Source organism: Bison bison, unplaced genomic scaffold, assembly GCF_000754665.1.
Source record: "Bison bison bison isolate TAMUID 2011002044 unplaced genomic scaffold, Bison_UMD1.0 scf7180017864149, whole genome shotgun sequence".
NCBI lineage: Eukaryota > Metazoa > Chordata > Mammalia > Artiodactyla > Bovidae > Bison > Bison bison.
The window spans coordinates 2,612,536-2,639,435 of NW_011494721.1; the positions used below are offsets into that span (position 1 = coordinate 2,612,536).

At 38.2% G+C, this 26,900-nt stretch overlaps 1 protein-coding gene across 1 annotated transcript in view; it reads right to left on the reverse strand.

The window, feature by feature from the left end:
* Positions 1-8,889: 8,889 nt before the first annotated feature.
* SI (sucrase-isomaltase (alpha-glucosidase)) overlaps positions 8,890-26,900 on the reverse strand; it is a 115,546-nt gene continuing 97,535 nt past the window's right edge. Inside the window, exons 46-48 of the mRNA XM_010840924.1 lie at positions 12,393-12,442; positions 11,768-11,935; positions 8,890-8,958 (exon numbers count right to left, since the gene is read on the reverse strand). Of these exons, the coding sequence (XP_010839226.1) occupies positions 8,890-8,958; positions 11,768-11,935; positions 12,393-12,442 (287 nt within the window). The remainder of the gene's footprint in view (positions 8,959-11,767; positions 11,936-12,392; positions 12,443-26,900) is intronic.

Below are 26,900 nucleotides of genomic sequence, written 5' to 3' on the forward strand. Positions count from 1 at the left end.
AATTATCTAATTGGAAGATATTTATTTAATTCAAATTTATTATTTGTTATATTAATTTTAATCATAACATTGACTTTAATATACTGGTCACAAATTGTGCTTGTCATGCATTAACTCATGGATGGATGTGTCTATTTTTTTTACAGCTGAAGAAAAGAAGGGTTAGAGAATGAAGTAACAGCAAATGTGTAAAACTAGTAAGTGATATAAAAATCAAGATTTAAATCTATGAGCACCTAAGTTTTACATATATTATTTTAATGCATTCTTTTGAAATTAAAATAATTTCTAAACTATATAAGATCTTTCTGTGTGTCATACGTTAAATTTTTTCCAATTATCATTTCTTTTAATCCACATAAATATACGAAGTAGATACTATCATTATCCCTTTTTACAGATAAAAATAATTACATAATTTACCCAAAGTCATGCACTTAATAGTCACAGTAATGCTTGTTGATATTCAGTATCCCACCTAGCTTTTTAACTCTTACCACAAGGCCATTAGGCCTCTAAACCTTTCCCAGACTTTCTTGCCCAAGAGTTCCTGTGATATATTTCTTGGGCTCCCTTTAATCTTCAAACCAAAAATGGCCAGTTACAGCACCCTGACACTGATGCCTCCCTCCTCCCCGTATAAGGATCCTTGTGATTATTCTGGAACTATTCAAGTAACCCAGGATAATTTTTCAATATCAAGGTTAGTTGACTAGAAACTTTAATTTCTTCTGCAACTTTCCTTTGCTGTATAACCTAATATATTCTAAGGTTCGGAGGATAGGGACATGGATATCTCTGGGTTGGGTATTATTCTGCCTATCACAATTGGCTATAAAAAAATAGACCAAAGATAAAGATTTTAGATCACTAACCTTTAACTGGATGACTATTTGATTCAGCTTGGTTCAGTTCAGTTGCTCAGCTGTGTCTGCCTTTTTGGAACTCCATGAACCACAGCACACCAGGCCTCCCTGTCCATTACCAACACCCAGAGTTAACCCAAACTCATGTTCATTGAGTTGGTGATACTATCCAACCATCTCATCCACTGTCGTCTCCTTCGCCTCATGCCCTCAATCTTTCCCAGCATCAGGGTCTTTTCAAATGAGTCAGCTCTTCGCATCAGGTGGCCAAAGTATTGGAGTTTCAGCTTCAAAATAAGTCTTTCCAATGAACACCCAGGACTGATCACCTTTAGGATGGACCGATTGGATCTCCTTGCAGTCCAAGGGTCTCTCAAGAGTCTTCTCCAACACCACAGTTCAAAAGCATCAATTCTTCGGCGCTCAGCTTTCTTCACAGTCCAACTCTCACATCCATACATGACTACTGGAAAAACCATAGCCTTGATTAGACGGACCTTGGTTGGCAAAGTAATATCTCTGCTTTTTAATATGCTGTCTAGGTTGGTCATAACTTTCCTTCCAAGGAGTAAGCATATTTTAATTTCATGGCTGCAATCACCATCTGCAGTGATTTTGGAGGCCAAAAAATAAAGTCAGCCACTGTTTCCCCATCTATTTGCCATGAAGTGATGGGACCGGATGCCATGTTCTTCATTTTCTGAATGTTGAGCTTTAAGCCAACTTTTTCACTCTCCTTTTTCACATTCATCATGAGGCTCTTTACTTCTTCTTCACTTTCTGCCATAAAGGTGATGTCATCTGCATATGTGAAGTTATTGATATTTCTCCCAGCAATCTTGATTCCAGCTTGTGCTTCATCCAGCCCAGCATTTCTCATGATGTACTCTGCATATAAGTTAAATAAGCAGGGTGACAATATATAGCCTTGACGTACTCCTTTTCCTATTTGGAACCAGTCTGTTGTTTCATGTCTAGTTCTAACTGCTGCTTCTTGACCTGCATACAGGTTTCTCAAGAGGCAGGTCAGGCGGTCTGGTATTCCCATCTCTTTAAGAATTTTCCACAGTTTGTGTTGATCCACACAGTCAAAGGCTCTGGCATAGTCAATAAAGCAGAAATAGATGTTTTTCTGGAACTCTTTTGCTTTTTCAGTGATCCAGAGGATGTTGGCAATTTGATTTCTGGTTCTTCTGCCTTTTCTAAAACCAGCTTGAACATGTGGAAGTTCATGGTTCACATGTTGCTAAACCCTAGCTTATAGAATTTTGAGCAACACTTTATTAGCATGTGAGGTGAGTACAGTTGTGCAGTAGTTTGACCATTCTTTGGCATTGCCTTTCTTTGGGATTGGAATGAAAACTGACCTTTTCCAGTCCTATGGACACTGCTGAGTTTTCCAAATTTGCTAGCATATTGAGTGCAGCACTTTCACAGCATCATCTTTCAGGATTTGAAATAGCTCAGATGGTATTCCATCACCTCCACTAGCTTTGTTCGTAGTGATGCTTTTTAAGGTCCACTTGACTCCACAATCCAGGATGTCTGCCTCTAGGTGAGTGTAAGTATCACACCATCATTATTATCTGGGTCAGGAAGATCTTTTTTTTACAGTTCTTCTGTGTATTCTTGCCACCTCTTCTTAATATCTTCTGCTTCTGTTAGGTCCATACCATTTCTGTCCTAAATCCCATGGATGGAGGAGCCTGGTAGGCTGCAGTCCATGGGGCCGCTAAGTTGGACACGACTGAGTGACTTCACTTTCACTTTTCACTTTCATGCATTGGAGAAGGAAATGGCAACCCACTGCAGTGTTCTTGCCTGGAGAATCCCAGGGACGGGGCAGCCTGGTGGGCTGCCATCTATGGGGTCACACAGGGTCAGATATGACTGAAATGACTTAGCAATAGTAGCAGCAGTTGAATGAAATGTTCCCTTGGTATCTCTAATTTTCTTGAAGAGATCTCTAGTCTTTCCCATTCTATTGTTTTCCTCTATCTGATTACTATGGTCTTCTTTGAGCAAATATGCCAAGTTTCCCCCCCCCCCCAAAAAATGTATTTGCTATGGTAATTGTTGTGATGATAGCTGTGGCAGTATTTTGTGGGAACTTCGATATTGTAAATATTGTATATAAAGGCAGTTTCCAAATTTTTCATTTCATAACATTGTTCCTATCAAGGAAATTTGTGTTTATATTATGAAAATGTCTATTTTAAAAATTAACAGTATTTGAAGAGATAAAACACATTTCTGAATTCTGTTTTAAACCAATTTACACCTATTAGAATGTGTTGAACTGAAAAAGGAAATATCCATATTTTCAGCATGCAAATGCAAATGTTTTCTGTGTTTTGATGTTTCAGAGGGTGAGAATGCTCCTTGGGTCAGCTAAATTTTACCACAGATATGTCTAATTATATGCAGAAATCCATTAGTGCCAAGGTAAATAATACTGATTTCTGTTTCCTCCTAATAGGCATCATTTAACATAGAAATAATGAATCTATGGAAAATAGTAAACATTCTTTTGGAGGAAACACCTTTTTATCTGCCACTCCTGATTCAAGCAAATGCATGCAAGAGTATCAAACCAGAATACCTTGCAGCTAAAATAGCTGAGATTCAAATCACTGTTCTGCTACTTTCATGCTGGCTGAACTTAACGATCAGATTTCTCATTAAAAAAAAAAGATAGAGACAACTATATAAATGTTGTGTTGTCAGGAGAGTTAAAGAAGGTGAATTAATTTCTCCAAAAATATTTATTATCTATTCATTGGCAGGTGCTTTTCTAGGAGTTGGGCATCAAAGAGCTCACATTCTGGGGGCAGGTAGACAAGCAGGTAGACAAATACACGAATAAACATTGTAGTGTCTTTTATGGTAAAAAGTGCTAAAGATGAACCATTGAAGGGGGGTAGGAAGTACAGCAGTCTGGTCAGGGGTGACCTCATTGAGAAGGCAACCACTTTCAAGCACCTAAAGGAAGTGAGGGAATCAGATGTGCTATTACACATAGAGAACAATAAGTGTCCATAGAAGGACTTCCTTGGTGGTCCAGTGGTTAAGACTCTACTGTAGGGGGCTTGGGTTTGTTCCCTGGCCAGGGAACTGAAATATTGCATGCCCACCCATGTTGTCCCTCAGTCATGTCCGACTCTTTGTGTCCCCATAGACTATAGCATGCCAGACTCCTCAGTCCATGGAATTTTTAGTGGTATGAATACTCGACTGGGTTGTCATTTCTTACTCCATGGAGATACTGCATGCCATGCCCCATGGTGTGTGTGGGGGGGAAGGTGGGGGGAGTGTCCCATAGAAGAGTAGGTTCAAATGACTCAAGTTGGAAGAAGCATAGCATTTCTAGAAACACAAAGAAGATAAGTATAACTGAAGTAGGGAAAGTGAAGGACAGTGTGACACCAGGTGAATATGGAGAACCAGAACTATACCATATCAGGAAGGCTCATGTGATGGCTTTATTTTCACCCTAAGAGAAAAGGGAAGCCATTGATGAGTAAGCATGAAGGCAATGTAATTGTAGTTGTTTTTATTAAACATGTTGGCTTTTGTAAAGAGAACGGGGGGGGCAAGAATTGAGGAAACTGAGGAAGATACAGTAATTAATGGCCTATTTTGGCATTCCAGATGAGCCATAAAAATGACTTGTACTATGTCAGGAGCTAGAGAGATAAAGAGTTGAAAGAAAAATTTAGGACCTAGAATCTACAGAATTTGGGGACATATTATTCCTGGGGTATAAAGAAGAAATCACTGTCAAAGATGACCTCCTAATTTTGGTATGAAATACTGGGTGAATGGTGGGGCCATTTTCTGAAGTGAAAAGGAATGGATGAAGAGCTAGTTTGGCAATTAAAGTGGAGTTGCAAAGTTGGGGAAGATCGTGAATTCAGATATGAAAAGTTCACGTTTGCGGGGCTTGTGAGATGTCCAAAAAACTACTGAAAAGAGTTGCATACACAGGTGTGAAGCCCACATGGAGATCTGGCCTAGAGGCTCAGATTGCTGAAGGTTGAAGCAATAAAGCGCTACAGAAGCAGTGCCAAGGGGGAAGTCAAGCTTCCACTAAGGATAGCAAAATGTGCTGAGGGAATATTCTGAGCAGTGGAAGGATCTGGTCATTTACTGACTGTGAAGCTGAAATGGCCCAGAGAATGAGTAGGAGGTAGAGGAGTAAATACCTGTGAAGGGCAAAGGATGTAGGGAGCCTTTGAGGGATATGGAATGCCTCTAAAGTTAATTTACATATTTCTGCTCTGAACCATTGCATGTTGATTTTGGAGACATCTTACTTCCAAATTCTTAAAATTTATCTTACTATAACATCTGTGTATTGATAATAGCTTTCACATTTAAACTATCACATCAGATGAAATTTAAGAGTAAATGTTTTGATTCAATGCTATTTAATCTTATTGTACTTCTAGATAATTATTTTTCTCAATTCATACACTGTGACTTCTTTGAATATTATATCATGATGTATCAGATATTTCAAGTAAGGATTTCACCTACATGAGCTATAATTTTTTCCCAAACTCAGTGTTGAGAAATGAAATACTAGTTGGTGATGTTATAAAGTCCACAGTGATAAAAGGACTAAAATAAAGTAATAGATTTGTTTTTTTTCCAATTAACCTATTTCATGTAATCTCATTTTAAAATAAAATTACATGTGGTCACTACATATTATTAGTATTCATTTAAAAAGTGAAGCAATTTTCATGTCAATAGTAAACACAAAATTATATCAAAGATCTTTAAAATGTTTACTAAAATGACATTAAGAAATGAAATATATATATTAAAATAGAAAAAGCTTAGTCAGATATGGTAGTAACATACATCAGGAACAAAATGTGGAAGACCTGGGTAATAAAGAAAATAATTATTTGATGAAATGGCTGATAATTTCATGGCCTATATGATATGTCAAGTTTAAAAAGAAACAAATTTACATCCAACTATTCAGATAATGTCCAGAATTACTGAAATACATAAAAATATAACGAGGAGCTATACAAATAGACAAGAAGCAGAAGAAAACGAATTTTAGGAAAGAATAAACTTCAAATAATTTCTCCAACAATTTCAATTAAATAAATTATAAGAAGAGAAATATTTAAATTTTGAGAAGAGAAAAATATGTCTTTTGGACAACCGCAATCTGTAGTACTCAGTAACCATAAGATACAATACATGCTCTCAAGAGACACTGTGAGATTTGTTTTTCGATAAGTTTGTGACTACATTCAAGCTCTGGAGTCTAAGAGTTACTATCTGGAAAAGTAAAACATATATAGGGTAGTAACATAATATTTCATTTCCCTTAATTTATGCAAACTGTATCAATTTTGAAACTTGTATTGACAAAAATTTGTAATGACAAAAGATAAAAACACCACAATCTCCTCTGCAGTCTTTCAACTGCTCAAAAGATGTCTCAACATTTCCTACCTAGTTGAACCAGAAGATCTCTCAGGGAGCATCCTCTGTATGTAATGTGCAGTTGCTCTCACACCTTTGATGTAAGTTAATAAAAATATTAACTTCAGTTAGACTAAGTATATAAGTATATTTTGTTCCCTGCAGAGATCTTGGTTCCAGTTAGCTTGCTCCTCCCTTAATCTTGTATTTCTTCTCATCTAGAATGACTTTCCCAAATCTATGTGATAAAAAAGCCACTTTCTTTACATTTATTCAAAATCATATGTATGTACTTTTTTCTAATTTATCACCCACCAACCAACAGTCTATCAAAGTTTCCTTTTATAAACATCCTCTCCAACACACATTTCTTGTGTTTTGGATTATAGCCATCATTATCATTATGGCATCCTTGTATTCTGAGCCTTTTGGCTAAGATCAAGTGTAACATGGGGGCTTCCTTAGTGGCTCAGTGGTAAAGAATCCACCTGCCAATGCAGGAGACACAAGAGATGTGGATTCAATTCCTGGGCCGGGAAGATCTCCTGGAGTAGGAAATGGCAACCCACTCTAGTACTGACTGAAAAATTCCATGGACAGAGGAGCCTGGTGGGCCACCATCCATGGGGTTGCAAAGAGTTAGCACAACTGAGAATGTGACTGAGCTCTTCTGAGTTATGAATTCTCTTGAATATTTCAATTATAACAACATTCAAATTTTTTTAATTAGGAAAAATTATATATTGTTCCAGATATTAGTTGGTTGAGTAGATTCAAAGAAACTTAAATGTTAAAAAATACCAATGATTGTCCCAGTGCACCAGCCCCAAGCATCCAGTATTGTGCATCGAACTTGGACTGGCAACTCGTTTCATACATGATAGTATATATGTTTCAATGCCATTCTCCCAAATCTTCCCACCCTCTCCCTCTCCCACAGAGTCCATAAGACTTCTATACATCAGTGTCTCTTTTTGCTGTCTCGTATACAGGGTTATTGTTACCATCTTTCTAAATTCCATATATATGTGTTCGTATACTGTATTGGTGTTTTTCTTTCTGGCTTACTTCACTCTGTATAACAGGCTCCAGTTTCATCCATCTCATTAGAACTGATTCACATGAATTCTTTTTAATGGCTGAGTAATACTCCATTGTGTATATGTACCATAGCTTTCTTATCCATTCATCTGCTGATGGACATCTAGGTTGCTTCCATGTCCTGGCCATTATAAACAGTGCTGCAATGAACATTGGGGTACACGTGTCTCTTTCCCTTCTGGTTTCCTCAGTGTGTATGCCCAGCAGTGGGATTGCTGGATCATAAGGCAGTTCTATTTCCAGTTTTTTAAGGAATCTCCACACTGTTCTCCATAGTGGCCCAGAGGGATGGTATGGGGAGGGAGGAGGGAGGAGGGTTCAGGATGGGGAACACATGTATACCTATGGCGGATTCATTTCGATATTTGGCAAAACCAAAAAGTACAATATTGTAAAGTTTAAAAATAAAATAAAATTTTAAAAAAATTGAAAAAAAGAAAGGAAAAAAAATACCAATGAATATTATTTTAAATCATGACTTCGTCATTCAACCAGAATGAATGAGCTAAGGTAATTTATTCAGCTAATTAAATAAATAGATAGTAATGTTTTTTTCTCCTATCCATAAAGGAAAGCTAGAGGAAGAAATCTGGATTTCTGCCCTGGCCTGAAGCTTGTGTTCCCCTTCCCCAAATTCATATGTTGAACCCCTAATTTCTGACAAATTGGTATCTAGAGATGACACCTTTGGGACATATACAGTCATATGGGTGGAGCCCTCATGAATGGAAATAGTGTCCTATAAGAAGAGATGTCAGAGAGCTCAGATCTTTTCTCTTTGCTTTCTGCTATGTGGGGACACAAGGAGAAACTGACTGTCTGCAAAGCAGAAAGAGGGCCCTCACCAGACACCAGATCTGCTGGTGCCTTGATCTCAAACTTCCCAGAACTGTGAGAAATACATTTTTATTGTTTAAGCCACACAATCTATGGTAAATTCTTACAGCAACCCAAACTAAGACAATTTCCTTTTGGAAAATAAAGAAAAATGTACATTATTTATATTTAAATACATTTTATTTTTTGTTTTCTAATTAAATGTACAGAATAAGAAATAATTAAATCTGATGACAATTGGTGGTGCGTAACTTAAATCTACTAAACATTGAAGAAAATGTCATATAAAATTACAAAATTTTTGCTTAATTTAAAAATCACCTGTTTTAACTATATCTTAGTTACACACACATGTATTTAGTAATTAGATTACAGTTTCAGCTGATACTTAGTAAAAGCAACTAGAACCATTAAATTCTACTAAATATATTTAAAAATTGAATCTAGGTCATGTTAATAGTATATAATTAATATTAATATTGATGAACACTCTGCAATAACTTTAGATAGATGTTATTAAAATCATATTTTACATAATATAAGAAACAAGTGAAGAGGGTAAACTATAAGTATGGTGATGAAACTTAAATCCAGATGTTAATTTCTCTTTGACAACTCGGACTGATGGTGATCTTCATGACCAGTTGACTTCTATTGGTTCATCTAGCGTAACATTATTCCCTGTTAGATCAATGTCTAATATCTTAAAAAAGAAAAAAAAATGGTAATTAATTGTTTAATCAGAACTGTGGGTTTTTTTCAACAAAAACTAATTCCATAAATAAATACTTTATAAGTAAACACATTATAGCTTGTTTTTCTTTCCTATTTTGATGAATTTTTACTTCAGAGAGTTTGCAACCATTTCAGTAGTACTTCCAGCCCAACCACCCATTATACAGACGATGAAAATAAGTCTCAAAGAGGGCGAATAGCTGTCAAAACACAATCAGAAACTATTTACCAGTTATTTCTACAACTTTTCTCTTTCTCTATGACTCATAAATACTCAATTATAATTGCATTACATATACCTCTATGCTTTCTGCCCTCAAATATTATCCAGTCATCTACACACAGAATTTAGATTTTAGTAATATGCTTCCTTTTGCATCCGTCTCAAAGGGCTTTATGCTGAATTTATTGCCAATGATTTCATTGCATGTATGTTACTTTCTTTCACTGGAGAGAATCTCTATCAGACCATATAGGGACTAAGTAGGGAGGTGACTAATGAAGCAGCTGTACTTAAATAATCATCTGTAATATAATGAATTCACTAGACTTTTCCATTGCTCTGATACACTCACATGACTCTCAGTGCCTTTAGCTCAGAAAGTTGGATTCAATCATCAAATATGTAAGAGAAGAAGAAGATTATGAGCATTCCTTTACTGCTAACCAAATACCAAGTATGCACGTAGGGACATTATACAATTTATTCTTTATTAGAGCACCTTAGAATTTCCCACACATTATAGTAGAAGAGTTTAAAACATAACAGGTAAATAATGTTCTTAGTATCTAACAGCTAGATTTGAAACTGATCCATCTTATACAAAAACCTAAGAAAATTCTTTTATTTCAAACATGAAGAACAAACCCATGCATCTCATAGCTCTTAATAGCTGCATAGATGGCAACTAGGCGTAATCGTTGCTAGGTAAATATTTTTAAAATTGCACTGATACAGCAATTAAATCATCTTTTGTATGTTATTCCTACACCCATGGGCAAGGGTCACCAAGATAGAGAAAGAAATTGATCACTCCTTCCTTTTCCCATATATCTATAAAACCTTATAAAACAGAAGGTGTTCATAAATATTCGTTTTATTTAAATGTACTTAGAAGGGATTGCTCCATTTTTTGGTAAACTTAACATCTTCTTTTAGAATCATTGAGATTATAAAATATTAAAAAATTATTCTTAATATTTAAAATTCTTTGTGAATATTTGAAAGCAGTGGAATGAACTTTTCTTTATAAATAGTGATTTTTTTTTTAATGCCAAGTATTTGGTCAAAATTAACTTGAAATAATACTTCATATGTTAAAATACCTTATTTGACATTGCTTAACTGACTGTATTTAGTTTTACAGTAAAAGTTGTGAGCTTTATTTTTCACCATTGTAGAACAATGAACAAGAACAAGAAAGAACAAGAAAATAAATAAGGGAAACCATCATTCTTTAATCTCATTGAAAACTGGGTTATTAAAAGAAAAGCTGATTTCTGATTATGATGGATAATTATTGACTGTTTATTCTTGGGGAATTAATTTTTCCTTTCAAGCCCAGTTTCCTAGACTGTCATATAAGACTGCTGGACTAAACCACTGATTCCCATACTATAGAATTTTATAAACCAGTAAAAATTTAAGAAGAAAAAAATGAGGGTGAGGTGCTAAGTTATCAACTTTTATTCTACCATAGAGGGACACAAAATACATAAAACTCTAATTTCTCAAACTCTATAGAGTTTAAAGAAATTTAATGTCAAGGTAGTAATTAAGACTCAGATATATATGAAAGGGGAAATTCTGATTGCCTATAGAATAGCAGTAATAATAGGATAGATGCTAAATTTCAACAGAATGAAATGACTTTTCAGGTGCTGTTCAACTCTCACAACTTGTAAAATTATGAAAACCTAAAATTGTGTCCAAGACACAATTATTTTCTTTTTCAGTTGTAGTCAGCCAAACAACTAGCTGTTTTGTAAATTATGTTCACTGAAGTGGTCAGTTGATTAAAAAGCCAGTTGTTTTCATTCAGCTTTAAACACAAAACAGGTATGTGTACACACACTTAACGTTTTAGCAGTTTAGATGTAGCCTTGAACTTGGATCAAACAAAACAGTTCATGGATTCTAAAATATATGTTCTTTAAAATCTATTTTTGTAGAATTTAGGATGAGAAAGAGTTTAAGAGATTGTTTACTTGCATATTCTTATTTAATAGGAAAGAAAAAGAAGCACTGAAATTATTTAATCAAAATAAAAAGCTCATTACTAGCAGCAAAGGGACTTTAACATAAGAATCCTGAGTCCTTATTTAATGTTTGAATCATATCCTTGTACTGTATGCCATATTATTCATAGATGTTAATTGATAATTCTATTCATTTTGAAAGGGCTTTCAAGTATAATTTATCCAAGACATATTAAATGTTCAAATGTGAGCATTTTGTTTTAGAAAACTATTAGGTTTTGAGGCACTTTATCGTAAAGGGATGAAAATAATTTAGAGGTTTAATGTTAATTTTGCTTTGATTATGTCAGAACAATTATAAAATAGATTCCACTAGGTTGATTTCTATGACAAGTTACCAAGGATGATAATATAGAAATATGTATGAAAGTTTAATGAAAATAAATAAATAAGGACAGTAATAGGTTGTGTTTTTTTTGGTTTGTTTGTTTGTTTTTTAGATCTAAGAAATGTAAGAGGTTCACACAGGTATTTTGAATAGTTCCTTTTAAAAAGACACATTTTCTTCTGTCAATTACCTCCAGGTTTGGGTCTTCAGTAAAATTAACAGACTCTTTATTTCCGTTGTGTGTGAGAGTAACCTCACTAACACGCATCTTTTCTTTCCCCCATATGTGGATATATCCAAGCCTCATTTCATTTCTGTTTATGTAACCATTTTTCAGTATAGTGCTCGTCAAGATGGTCTATGAAGACAAAGAAAAAGATATCATTTGAACCTTTCATCTAGCAAGAGCAATTAAATCTTTTGTTGTTGTTGTTTAGTTGGTAAGTCATGTCCAACTCTTTGCGACCTTATGGACTTTAGCCTGCCAAGCTCCTCTGTCCATGTGATTTCCCACGCAAGAATACTGGAGTGGGTTGCCATGCCCTCCTCCAGGGGAATCTTCCCAACCCAGGTATTGAACCATTGCAGGTGGATTCTTTACCACTGAGCCACCAGGGAAGTCCCATTAAATATTTAAAAAGCATATATTTGTTAACCAAACTATATCAATATTTCACAGTATACAGATTGTTTATTCATATATTTAAAAGAGGTATATTATATAACATATATAGTATGTAAATACAAAACATGGCATAAAACTTCAAATATTATTTAACACAATTGCATATAAATGATCCGTAATGAATACATACCTTATTTAAATTAAATTGTACCAAGGAATATAGGTCTCTTTCATAGGTGTCTATAGGGGAAAAAAGAGTGATGTATTTATATTTCCAAAAAATAATCTGTAGTAAATACTAGCATATTTTTCTTTTCTTTCACAGTACAAAGGATACCAAATACCATCAATGTATATCTTATTCTGTCTAAGTTTATGTATCATTCAAACACTTTCTGAGGAGCACTGAAATATGAAGAATAAGTCATGTATCCATGTAGACAGAGTCCTACATGGATAGGCAGATTGATGTGTGTGTGTTTGTGTGTGGGAGAGTAACTCTAGGGGAGACACAGATCTAAACACTTCTCTAGGAGGGTGGAAGAAGTATAAGAATAAACAGAATTAGGTGTGATAATCAGTGACACTTCCTGGCCATCTTGATGGCTGAGAATAACAATATAAAGGAAAAAGAATATGATGGCAACTTATCTTAGTGTCATTTGAGAAAAATATTCATTGTTAGAGATTATTAACAGGAAAATTGAAATCAAATGGATAAAACATAGGCTTTATAATCATCACTTTAAATTAGGTATAATCTTGCCATGCTAAGTCGCTTCAGTCGTGTCCGACTCTGTGCGACCCCATAGACGGCAGCCCACCAGGCTCCGCGATCTCTGGGATCCTCCAGGCAAGAATACTGGAGTGGGTTGCCACCTCCTTCTCCAATGCATGAAAGTGAAAAGTGAAAGGGAAGTTGCTCAGTCATGTCCGACTCCTAGCAACCCCATGGACTGCAGCCTACCAGGCTCCTCTGTCCATGGGATTTTCCAGGCAAGAGTGCTGGAGTAGGGTGCCATTGCCTTCTCCAAATCTTGCCATACTGAAAATCAATTAAAAATGTAATCTTAGAGCTAAAATTTATTTAGTATCTGTCAAATTCTAACTACTTTATCACTATGCTGTAAGAAATGTATTATTATTTTTCCTACTGTATAGAAGAGAGAAATGAGTCCCAGAGAAATTAAATAAATAGCTCAAAATGAAACAACTAATTAATATCAAGTCTGAACTTATCTCCAGTTTTCTCTGATTTCTCTGATTGTGTTCATATGTAAAACCACACAAACATGTAAGACAGAAAATCAAAAGTAGAGTCAAAGGCATGATGAAAACAATTATTAGGATAACATTGAAAAAGTAACAAATTTTAATTCCTTCTTCTATTACCATGCCAGCATTGTATTCATTAATTCTCTGAAGAATAAAATGCTTAATTGGATAATAATTTTGTTTATAAAAAATTAAATTATATTATCTGTAAACTTTTTCTCTATAAATAGATTAATTCATATATGATTTAATAACACATTTGAGGCCAAAAAATTAGACTAATTTTAAAATACATAAGTATAACAAGTTTTTAAGAGCAATTTTTAAGTACAGATCTATGAGATGAAAGAAAGCAAAAGTGACAGCTATTAAGAGCATATGAACAGTTTTTTTTGTTTTTAATGAATAAGAGAAAGATACCACGTATGATCTTACTTCAAGGTAGACATATGTCTATTTCACTAAGATGAGTAGGACAAATTAATATTTTACTAAACTACAACCTTATTAGCTAGAACAGTCAAAATTTACTTAATATACCCACATTTCAAAATAAGTTTATTTTGCTTTATCTTATTTTTGTTTTTTGAGAAATATACATGTCTACAAATAAAAGTGATTGGGACAGAGGAAAGGGACCAGATAGATGATTAAATAGTTAATTCCACTAGGGAATTTTAAGTTAAAAAAAAAAAAAGAAGAAGAAGAAAGAAAATCCTGTAACCTAATGATCACTCAGGAAAATAGATTTGCTTAACTACAAAATCAAGCAGGCTTGCTTAGCAACAAAACCATACAATGCAAGCATGAGACATGGTCCAAAAGAATAAAACAATAGTGGAGTGAAACCCACACCCTGCTCAGTAAGATCAGTAAGTTAATGAATCCTGGGACCAGCTTTTATGCACACACTAAAAACAAAAATATAAGGAAAAGATGACATTACACTGAAACCTGAGATAATTTACTAAATTTTAGTATGTTACCCCCTTTTTGCTCATTTCCACTGTGCCATGATAGTCCCCATTTGACCATGTAGGAACAAGAAAACTCCCTCCCTTGCCTGATGTGGAGGAGGAGCTGATGTTGGAAGCTTGATGTCTACTCAAGAATGAGGAAGAAGGTGGTCTTTTCTCCCTCCCCACCTCTCCTTTGATTATAAAACAGTAGCCCACTAAGTTCTCAGTGCAACATCCTCTTGCCCACCTGCTTATAAACCTCACAAGAGCCCAATTCTTGCATCTTATTGAGAATCCTCTTGCTTAATTCTTTCTGCCCTGAAACATAAAGAATTGGAGCCTCCCAAAACACATTTTTACAGTTTCAATAGTATTCCTTAAAATTTAAATATACTTAAAAGAAAATTTTATTTAGATATCTAGTTTATTGGATAGGTTGGCAAGCTTGTTGTAGGAGAAAATTTCTTCAGAGATTCTGATCTAATAAATCCAAAGATTCCAAGCATTCGCTATGTATTGTTGTTGCTATTCATTTAAGAAATTTCAGAGGATTTGCTGAAACCTTTATAATTACTTATAACAAATATACTGAGATTGTGAAATATAACCAGACTAGTAGATAGAATGGGTCAGAACAACTTTGTATGTTTGTATAAAGAGAACATAGAGAAATATATGAATTCTGCTCACTTTTCAGTGATAAAACAAAAGAAAAATCTGCCATGAAACTTCAACAGAGTAAAGGTTTTACCAAGTTCTTTCATCTATATCTTAGCTTGATAGAAATAGCTGTATTAAAAAAAAAAAAAAACTAAGAGAAGCCTTGTCTCCCTACTGTTAAAATGAATTATCTAAATTTGCTAGAGAGTGAGATTCAAATATCCCAAGACAAGCATGCAAATTATGCATAACTCAACTTTATACCCCTGGAGAATTGTAGGCAAATTCAAAGTGCCTCCTAGTGAGGAAGAAAGGCTATAAACTTTGTAGACCCTCAGTTAATGTGTTAATGAAGTTCAGGGCTCTGAAAACAAGATTTTATTTAACTAATAGCAGTTCAGTCACTTTCTAATTCACAAAACACTAGGAAGAGCTTATTTATTTATTTATTTATTTTGAGGCTTGCTTATTACCATATGATTCTTATATCACTTTCTGATATAGATTACTTACTAATAGATTCCTATTTCTTATGGTTGTAAAATATTAACTATGATTAACCTGAAAAGACGAAAGAAAGATGTCTTTGCTATTAATGAAAAATCTCTCATCTATGGATAATGTATTTAAATTGTAGTAAACTGTCCTACAGCTCCACACAGATGTTAGTTGCTATGACTAAGAGCCATGTCAAGAGAATACTTAGATCCCCATCTTAGGGAGCTGACATTGCTAATCCTCTAACAGTGTTTATTTAACAGTGAAATAATAACCTGGGGGCACTGACTCAAAGGCAGATTTCTGGGCCTTTCCTTAACTTAATGGAATTTGGATGGCCTTAGAATATCCATTCTTTACAAACTTCTCAGGAAGCAGAGCACACACTGCTAAAAGTTTAGCAGTTAAGTCTGATTTTGAGGAATAGCCATGGAGTAAACAAAGATTTAAATTTAAATCCTCAAACTTTTCATGTAAAAAACTGTAAAATATTAAAAAAGAAAAACAAAAAAGCAAAAGCTATAGCCATAAAGCATACAGACTAAGTTTAAATTTGTTTCTGAACTATCTCATGTTTTAAAGGCATCGTTATGCATCAATATGTGCACATGGGAAAGTGGCTTTTCAACTCAGCTGACCGCACACATACTGAATGTCTATTATGCAAACAGAACTGGCTAATTCTGCGAATACAAAGATGATCAGTATACCATCCCTGTCCACACAAATCTCTTTGTTATCTAGAGGTTGACCATAGGGATTACATATATTTAGGATAAGAAGAACATCTTTAAATATTTGTAAGTCTATTTTTAAGTTGACTCAAATATTTATTAAACTATTTTAGCTCTCAATCACATTATTGGTTTTTTTTGTACTCAGCTTCCAAAGCACAATAATAGGTAACCAAAAAATAATGTGAGATAATATGTATGTTATCAGTTATATTTAATCTCCTGTTGAGTAGTCATTGCTATTTTGGACTCCTTTTTCCTACTCTAACTACTTAGTGAGTGAAGTCGCTCAGTCGTGTCTGACTCTTAGCGACCCCATGGACTGCAGCCCACCAGGCTCCTCCGTCTGGAGGAGACAGACACGACTGAGCGACTTCACTCACTAAGTAGTTAGAGTAGGAAAAAGGAGTCCAAAATAGCAATGGCTAAAAGACAAAAAAAGGAAAAAGCCCACAAAAATAGGTCAAAGGAAGGTCTGAGGACTGGAGTGAGAACCTCAGGTGAAGCAAACAGCCCTCCTGGTTAGCACAATTTGCATAGGGTAGGCTCAGGGGTAGGAGAAAAAAAAAAAAAAAACATAAAAAGAGGAGCCAAAATTGAGCCTCTGGCTTCTCTTCTCTTCACTTCTTTTGGGTCAGCCTGTCCTCACATCCTGCCTCACACTTTGAGGATGTATTTTCCTTTGCTTGCCAAGTAAAACTGAGCTGTAACTGACATAATACTGAACTGTAACACTGGTCCATCCGTCGCTTCAAATTGTTGCTGCGGTAAGTCAGAACAAAAGAAATTACACACTCCCCTGACATATCTGGTGCTGTTTCTTGGATTTAACCTGGATGAAACAACGTCAGCCTGGCCCTCATGAGGCAGAGACCAAGCACAGCAGAAGCCCAACTTGGTGAAAGCTCCCATGGTGGAAGCTGAATGCAAAGAAAACCCAGCACAGTGAAACTGACAGGATGCCCAGTGAGCTGGAAACCAGGACAGCAAAAACAAACTTGGTAGAAAGCTCACATGGCTCAGTCTCAGATTTCAAAAGACCCTGTTAAGGGGTTAAGGTAGGATGTCCTCGATCCTATGGCTGGGGTGACATATGGCTAACAAAATCTTAATGTTGTGGCCTGGGTGTGGGTTGGAAAAGAATTTCCAGACATGAGGCAGATTGAGAGGCAAATAAAGTTTATTACAGTGGAAGACACTATTAGAAGAGTGGGCCAGCACAAGGGAGAATCAACATTGAACAGGGGTCCTTAGTCCACTTTTATACCCATGGTACAAAGAGTTGGATAGGGGTTTTGTGGGTAATTTGCTGATTGGATGAGGCACATATACTGGGTGGGGGTAGGGAAGAGTAAGGCAAATATCTTCTCCCTATGTGGTAGTGGAGTAGCCATCATGGTCAATAAAAGAGTCCAAAATGCAGTATTTGGATGCAATCTCAAAAATGACAGAATGATCTCTGTTCGTTTCCAAGGCAAACCATTAAATATCACAGTAATCCAAGCCTATGCCTCAACCAGTAACACTGAAAAAGCTGAAGTTGAATGGTTCTATGAAGACCTACAAGACCTTTTAGAACTAACATCCCAAAAAAGATGTCCTTTTCATTATAGGGGACTGGAATGCAAAAGTAGGAAGTCAAGAAATACCTGGAGTAACAGGCAAATTTGGTCTTGGAATACAGAATGAAGCAGGGCAAAGGCTAATAGCGTTTTGCCAAGAGAATGCACTGGTCAAAGCAAAACCCTCTTCCAATACAAGAGAAGACTCTACACATGGACATCACCGGATGATCAACACCAAAATCAGACTGATTATATTCTTTCCAGCAAAAGATGGAGAAGCTCTATACAGTCAGCAAAAACAAGACTAGGAGCTGACTGTGGCTCAGACCATGAACCTCTTACTGCCAAATTCAGACTTAAATTGAAGAAAGTAGGGAAAACCACTAGACCATTCAGGTATGACCTAAATCAAATCCCTTATTATTATACAGTGGAAGTTAGAAATATATTTAAGGGACTAGATCTGATAGACAGAGTGCCTGATGAACTATGGATGGACGTTCGTGACATTGTACAGAAGACAGGAATTAAGACCATCCCCATGGAAAAGAAATGCAAAAAAGCAAAATGGCTGTCTGAGGAGGCCTTACAAAGAGCTCTGAAAAGAAGAGAAGTGAAAAGCAAAGGAGAAAAGGAAAGATATAAGCATCTAAATGCAGAGTTCCATAGAATAACAAGGAGAGATAAGAAAGCCTTCCTCAGTGATCAATGCAAAGAAATAGAGGAAAACAACAGAATGGGAAAGACTAGAGATCTCTTCAAGAAAATTAGAGATACCAAGGGAATATTTCATGCAAAGATGGACTTGATAAAGGACAGAAATGGTATGGACCTAACAGAAGCAGAAGATATTAAGAAGAGGTGGCAAGAATACACAGAAAAACTGTACAAAAAAGAGCTTCATGACCCAGATAATCACAATGGTGTGATCACTGACCTAGAGCCAGACATCCTGGAATGTGAAGTCAAGTGGGCCTCAGAAAGCATCATTACAAATAAAGCTAGTGGAGGTGATGGAATTCCAGTTGAGCTATTCCAAATTCTGAAAGATGATGCTGTGAAAGTGCTGCACTCAATATGCCAGCAAATTTGGAAAACTCAGCAGCGGCCACAGGACTGGAAAAGGTCAGTTTTCATACCAATCCCAAAGAAAGGCAATGACAAAAATGCTTAAACTACTGCACTCATTGCACTCATCTCAAATGCTAGTAAAGTAATGCTCAAAATTCTCCAAGCAGGCTTCAGCAATAATGTGAACCGTGAACTTCGAGATGTTCAAGCTGGTTTTAGAAAAGGCAGAGGAACCAGATATCAAATTGCCAACATCCGCTGGATCATTGAAAAAGCAAAAGAGTTCCAGAAAAACATCTATTTCTACTTTACTGACTATGCCAAAGCTTTTGACCATGTGGATCACCATAAACTGTAGAAAATTCTTAAAGAGATGGAAATATCAGACTACTTGACCTGCCTCTTGAGAAACCTATATGCAGGTCAGGAAGCAACAGGTAGAACTGGACATGGAACAACAGACTGGTTCCGAATAGGAAAAGGAGTACTTCAAGGCTGTATATTGTCACACTGCTTATTTAACTTATATGCAGAGTACATCATGAGAAGTGCTGGGCTGGATGAAGCACAAGCTGGAATCAAGATTGCCAGGAGAAATATCAATAACCTCAGATATGCAGATGATACCACCCTTATGGCAGAAAGTGAAGAGGACCTAAACAGCCTGTTGATGAAAGTGAGAGAGGAGAATGAAAAAGTTGGCTTAAAGCTCAACATTGAGAAAACGAAGATCATGGCATCTGGTTCCGTCACTTCCTGGGAAATAGATGGGGAAACAGTGGAAACAGTGTCAGACTTTATTTTTTGGGGCTTCAAAATCACTGCAGATGGTGACTGCAGGCATGAAATTAAAAGACGCTTACTTCTTGGAAGGAAAGTTATGACCAATCTAGATAGCATATTGAAAAGCAGAGATATTACTTTGCCAACAAAGGTCCGTCTAGTCAAGGCTATGGTTTTTCCAGTGGTCATGTATCAATGTAAGAGTTGGACTGTGAAGAAAGCTGAGCACCGAAGAAGTGATGCTTGAACTGTGGTGTTGGAGAAGACTCTTGAGAGTCCCTTGGACTGCAAGGAGATCCAACCAGTCCATCTTAAAGGAGATCAGTCCTGGGTGTTCATTGGAAGGACTGATGCTAAAGCTGAAACTCCAGTACTTTGGCCACCTCATGTGAAGAGTTGACTCATTGGAAAAGACCCTTATGCTGGGAGGGATTGGGGACAGGAGGAGAAGGGGACGACAGAGGATGAGATGGTTGGATGGCACCACCGACTCAATGTACATGAGTTTGAGTGAATTCCGGGAGTTGGTGATGAACAGGGAGGCCCTTCGTGCTGCGATTCATGGGATCGCAAATAGTCGGACATGACTGAGCGACTGAACTGAATGGGGTAGGAAGGGAGACAGGTTATAATGCTCAGGAGGACCTGAAATTTGTTAATAGTTACAACATGGGGAAAGGAAGGATGATAAGGGTCTGGTTTTTCCATTCCTGCATTCCAAGATCCTCCTTGGTTTTATATGCTCTTTTGTCCTTGGGTCACCACACTTAATTCCTTTATAATCTCTCATTTCTTGTTTCTTTGAACCCCTTGCAAACAGGCGAGCAGCAGTGTGTGCAATTGAGGGACTCTGGCAGGGGCTACTTAGTAGCTGTTGCCCAAGCAAGCGGGGGTTCTTTGTCCTTAACCTGCTTTGTGCCAAGGATCAGGCCAATTAAAACTGTGAGCACAGGTCAGGTATTTAGCAGATTTTCCAGCAGGTTATGAAGGCGATTCCTTGGCACGATTTTCCCACTCTTTTTTCCTCCTTGTCTTCATCTCCTCTCTCCATCTATGCAACTGTTTACAAAATATTGGACAGGTCATCATTTTTCAATTACTGAAGGTTGTGTTTGAAACTGATTACCTAAGATTGGGACTCAAATCTACGTGGCAGGGACTGTGCTATGCTTAGTCAGTCAGTCGCATCTGACTGGGACTTGACCCTAGCCAAAATGTACAGTGCCTGGTCTTAGGACCTAATGAAGCTCAGGCTCTTGATGTCATTGCAAAAACGTCAGTGAGAGACACAGTGATAGGTAAGAGGTGGATTTGTTTGGATTTAGAGAGGAGCACAGGCCACAGAGGGCAAGTTCCAGTGCTGTGGCCATGGAATGTGGTGTGGTTAGTTTTTGTGAGCTGGGTGATTTCATATGCTAATGAGTAGGAGGATCATTCCAACAATTGGGGAATGCCTTGGAACAGTCATGATGCCTCTGTGTGTGTCATTTAGCTTTCAGATTGAGAGGCAAGGTTTAGTTAAATTTGATAAATTTGACTTGTGTGTCATCTTGGGCCCATTTGATTTTAATCAGTTGACTTGTGTGTCATCTTGGACCCATTTGATTTTAATCAGTTTATGTTAGACCTTGGGCTATGTCATTCTTTCAAAGGTTGTACCCTGCTTCCTTAGCTCCTGTTTCATGCTCTTTTCCTAAGCCCTATCAGGGCCCACAGTGTTGCCTCTATAATCTCCTGGACGGAAAACCAGAAAATAGCTTGCCCTTGGGAGGGAAATACTGTATAATATCCAATCTCTCTAGATATTCCAGCCTTCATCTTCCATGTTTCGTACAACATGTGCAACAACGGTATTCTCAGTGAACTCACTAGGGCTGGTGACAGGCACACAATGCCTGCTAGAAGTCTGTCTGTTGGTGGCATCCCTTTAAGGGCAATTGGGCTTCCATGGATAATGTTTGCCACTTGGTGAGTTAGCCCTGCAGGCCATTTGGGCCCAAACCCTTATCATCCTTCTCTTAAATTTATAAACGTACCCTCAGATCAAATCTCCTCTCCACTTTTATGGAACATCTGTTCTGTTGCTTCTTACCAATTTGTTCTTAAGCCACTTACTAACTCCTACAACCAGAACTCTGTTCTCTTGTAGGCATTGCTCCACCCTGCTTATGATTAAAATATTCTTAATGCCCCTAACAGGACCAGATAACCCAATCCTTTGTCATTACTTATTATTACCTAAAGTGGGTCTATGACAATGAAATATTTACCACTGGAAACATCCTAAACTGCTCTTATGGAGGACTAGAGGAAGAAATCAGTGCCTTACATTCCCTCAGAGCAATAACAGGATAAGGCTTATGGCTATTTCCCCAGGTTCCCAGTTTCAGGCCATAGCTTTGTATTGCTTTACATCATGGTATCTATTCCCATCTGTGGTGGAGAAACCGGCAATGATTTAAGATTACAACCCCTTAATCCTAAGCAGCAGTAGTCATGCTGGATACCTTGGGGACGCCCAACTCCAGCCTGGGATCCCAGGAGGTTGATCTGCCTCAACCTGCCTAGGGATCTGGTCCCTGGGAGGTTGTCACACCTCAATCTGCTCAGAGATCTGCCAATCCAGGGGTTCCAGGAGGTTGACATATCTCGACCTGCCCAGGGACCCAATTTTTGGGAGGCTGACATGCCTTGACCTGCCTGGGGATTTGATCTTCAGGAGGCTGTCATGTCTCAGCCGGTCTGGGGATCTGCACCCTGACCTGGAGAAGCCTGGCTCTTAGGTTGCAACAGAACTTGGTAGGATACATTTCAGAAAGATTCACCCCTAAGGAAGTCCACCCGTAAAAATAGAAGGAGGCCTACTCTTTTTTTTTTTTTCCCCTCCCTGTCATCACTATCTTTTTTCAGGTAGGAAATAACCAATCCACTTCCTAACAGACACCCTTGAGATGCACCCTTGAGATAACCAGAAGCTGTTCAATCCTCTAACCTTAAGGAGAAGTTGCTTAAAATTCTTTGTGCCATTGCCTGGCCATGGTGTCCTCAGGGATAAGGAACTCTTGCCTGAGTATGGAAGTTTAAATTACAATATGATCCTGCAGCTAGACTTATTCTGCAAAAGACAAGAGAAATGGACATAGATACCCTGTCCAAATTTTCTCCTGACTAAGTGATATGAAGGAGCTCTGTCTTAAGTATGGGATTGTATACCTGAAAGTGAGCTGACTAGGCAAATGGTGTTAGGCACAGACAACCAAGAGAAGGAACCCCGCCATTCCCCCTCCTGCCTGCCGCCCCCATGAAGGCTTACTTCCCATGGCTCCCGAGTTGCCTGGTGCTCCTTCCTTGTATTCAAAAGTGCCCCCATATCCAGGATCACCCCCTCCACAAAAACCAACTTGAGTACGTCACTTAGTTGAAACTGGAGGAGAATTCAGACCAACCCGGGTCCATAAGCCCTTCTCCCTCTGAGAACTAAGATAGATCAAACCAGGCCTGGGAAGCTATACAGATGACCCAGGCAAATATACAGATACATTGCAACACATTACCTTAGCCTTCGATTTAACGTGAAAGGACATCATGGTCATATTTAGTCAAACTTTTTCTGACCCTGAGTATGCTGGCGTATTAAAGGAAGCATGAAGGTATGCTAGGGGGCTTCACAGGTCAAGCGATAAATACCCAGTGGGGGGAACTGCGGTCCCCTCATCAGGTCCTAATTGGAATTATAATAATATATAATATGGGAATTATAATAACCCTAAGAACATCTGAGAAAGGGATTATTTTCTGATCTGTGTAAAGGCAGGACTAAAAGCAGCCCAGCAAAAAGTAATCAGCTATGCCTGATTACTCAAGAGCCCAATAAGAACACCATTGCCTTTCTGGAAAGGCTAAAAGAGGCCTTCCAAAGTTTACCAATCTGGACTTAGATTCTTAAGAGGGACAGGTGATTTTAAAGGACAAATTCCTGTCCCAATGTGCATTAGACATCAGGATAAAGTTATAACAGCTACAGGACCCTGCTACCTCTTTAGATGAGAAGGTCCAGACAGCCACCATACCTTTTATAACAGAGAAGAGGAAAGGGAGGAGCCAAGGCCCAGGAAAGGGAGAAAAGGAAAGAGACAAGGCATGCCCAGGTGCTGACTGCCCTCCAGGGAAGCCCTATGGCAAACACCCAGCCCTTAAAGGACAAGGCAGGGGGCAAATACCTCAATTATAGACAAGTGGGACATTGGGCCAAAGTGTCCAAACCATGACAAGTTTCCTAAAATGGTTTGCTACAAATGCCATCAGTTGGGGCATTAGGTGGCACTCTGTCCTTGGGACACAAGAGCCTCAAAGTCAAGCGCCAAGCCTTCCCTTATGATGGTTCAACAGGACTGAAGCAGCCCACTTCAGCCAGCCCACATGTCACAGATAACCATCACAGGGCTGGAGCCAAGGGTGCAATGGGATATGGCAGGTAGGTCCGAGAATTCCTTGGTTGACACAGGGGCTACCTAGTCTGTCCTGACCTCCTACTCTGGAGCCTTCTCCTCCCAAACTTTTACCATTTTGAGTGCTACAGGAAAAGCAATTACAAAAAGATTCACCTGAGCACTTCTTTGTTGCTAGGATGGACAAATATTTTCCCACCAGTTTCTGGTGGTCCCTGAGTGTCCTATTCCCTTATTGGAAAGACATCTTTCCCTGCCTTTGAAATCTTGCAGCTATTGCAGTCCTAATAGAAGATGCTTTAAAACACTCTTTTGAGGTCAAACTATTTTTACCAGTCACCAAGTGAAACAACTCCTGAATGGGAGAGGCCATTTATGGATGTCTGATCAAAGGATCCTCAGATATCAAGTAGTGCTAATGGAAAATCCAGGCCTGACTATATCCCCTTGTGAGGTTCTTAACCCAACTACCCTCCTGCCTACCTCTGAGGTCTCTCTTCTCTTTCACTCTTGCCTAGAAATCTTGGACCACTGGACAAAACCCAAGAGGGATTGTCAGAAAATCTTCTGACCAATCCTGAGGAAATCATGTACACTGACAGAAGCAGCTTTGTCTTGGACGGAAAAAGAAGAACTGGATATGCAGTAGCCTCCAATTTTGAGATCACAGGTGCTAAACATTTGCCACCAGTTACTTCGGCCCAATTAGCTGAGCTCATAACCCTGACTTGAGCTTTAGGGCTGAGAAAAGGAAAAAGAGTAGCCATTTACACCGACTCCAAGTATGCCTTTGTGGTGCTACATACACACTGCTATTTGGAAAGAAAGAGAACACTTGACCACCTGAGGGTTCCCAGTGAAATATGGTGATCAAATCCTTAGGCTCTTGAAGGCAGTCCATCTGCTCATTGAGGTTTCAGTCTCCCACTCTAAAGGGAGCACAGAAGTGGTACGAGGGAAACAAGCAGCCGATCAGGCAGCTAAGAGAGCAGCATTACAGAACAATGACCTAATAGGGGTTGCCACCTTAGATCCACAGACTAATTTGCCAGAAACTCCTTCATAAACTGAAGGAGAGACTCTTAAAGCTAAGAGTGAGGGCTTTCACAAAGATCATATGAGGGTGGTTCCAAAAGGAGGGGTTCCTTTTTCTGCCTGGGAACCTTCAATGGAAGTTGGTTAACTCCTTATATGCCACCACTCATTTAGGGGAAAAGGCCCTCCAAAGATTACTAGAAAGGTCCTTCAGAGGAACAAGCCTCCAGACAACTAGAAGGCAAGTGTTCTCCTTTTGTCCCACTTGTCAGTTAAACAACGCTCAAGGAGCCCGAAGACACCAGCTGGCCCAGCCTGCCCAACAATGTGGTACCTACCCAGGAGAGGACTGGGAGAAGGACTTCACCCAGATGCCAGTTTCTCAAGGGTATAAATACCTATAAGTCATGACAGATACATTCACAGGATGGACTGAAGGCTTTCCCACCCAGACTGAGAAGGCTGAGGAGGTGGTTAAAAAAAAAAAACTGCTCTATGAAATCATTCTGAGATTTGGTCTGCCAAGACCATTACAAAGTGACAATGGGACATCATTTTCTTCTAAGGTCATCCAAGCGGTCTCTAAAGCTTTGGGCATTACTTATTATCTCCATTGTGCCTGGAGGACTCGGTCTTCAGGAAAAGTAGAAAGAGCCAATCAATTATTAAAATCAGTGATTAAAAAGATAACCCAGGTGACCTCCCTGGGATGGAAGGAGGCTTTACCAATAGCTCTCCTCCACATCCATATTGCCCCTAAGGAACAGGTTGGTCTTAGTCCTTATGAGATGCTATATGGGAGACCATTTGTTTATGTCAATGACCTCTTCCTAGATCCAGAGGCTCAGACCCTCCGGTCTCATACCATGGCCACTGGGCAATTCCAACAAGATATACACTTGTGGGGTGTCAACCAGGACCCAAAAGATTCTAAAGAACCACCACTATGTGCTCCAGGGACTCAGGTCCTAATTAAAATCTGGAAAGATGTGTCCCCAAAGGCTCAACTCCAGCTCACATGGAAGGGCCCCTTCCCTGTAATACTTTCTACCCCTACAGCAGTCAAGTTAACAGGATACGACTCCTGGATTCACTACTCACAAGTCAAGCCATGGAAGAAAACTGAAGAGGACAATCAGTATACCTGTGAGCCCCTGGGAGATCTCAGATACCTATTTAGAACTACAAATGAGTACCATTCTAATGAACAGCCAAAAATTAAGTTTCTGGGGATAAAATTTCTCAGGATAGCTCTAAAGAGCCAGCACAGCTTGGTAAGGGTTGTACTCCAAAATAGACAAGAGATAGATCTCCTGATCCCTGAACAAGGAGGGACTTGAGCCATCTTGGATGAGATATGTTTTTTCTGGGTAAATACCTCCAGCTAAAGTTTAAGAAAGTCTCACAGTCCTCAAGAAAAACAAAACATTCAGATCCTACAGGAGCTCAAAGAATGAGCTGGAGAGTTCTTGGGGTGGCTACAATCTCTCTTTGTGGATCCTTCTTCTGGTGATGGAGGATTTGGAGCTGGCTAATGCAGAAAGCTGAGCACTGAATAATTGCTGCTTTTGAACTGTGGTGTTGGAGAAGACTCTTGAAAGTCCCTTGGATTGCAAGGAGATCCAACCAGTCCATTCTAAAGGAGATCAGCCCTGGGTGTTCTTTGGAAG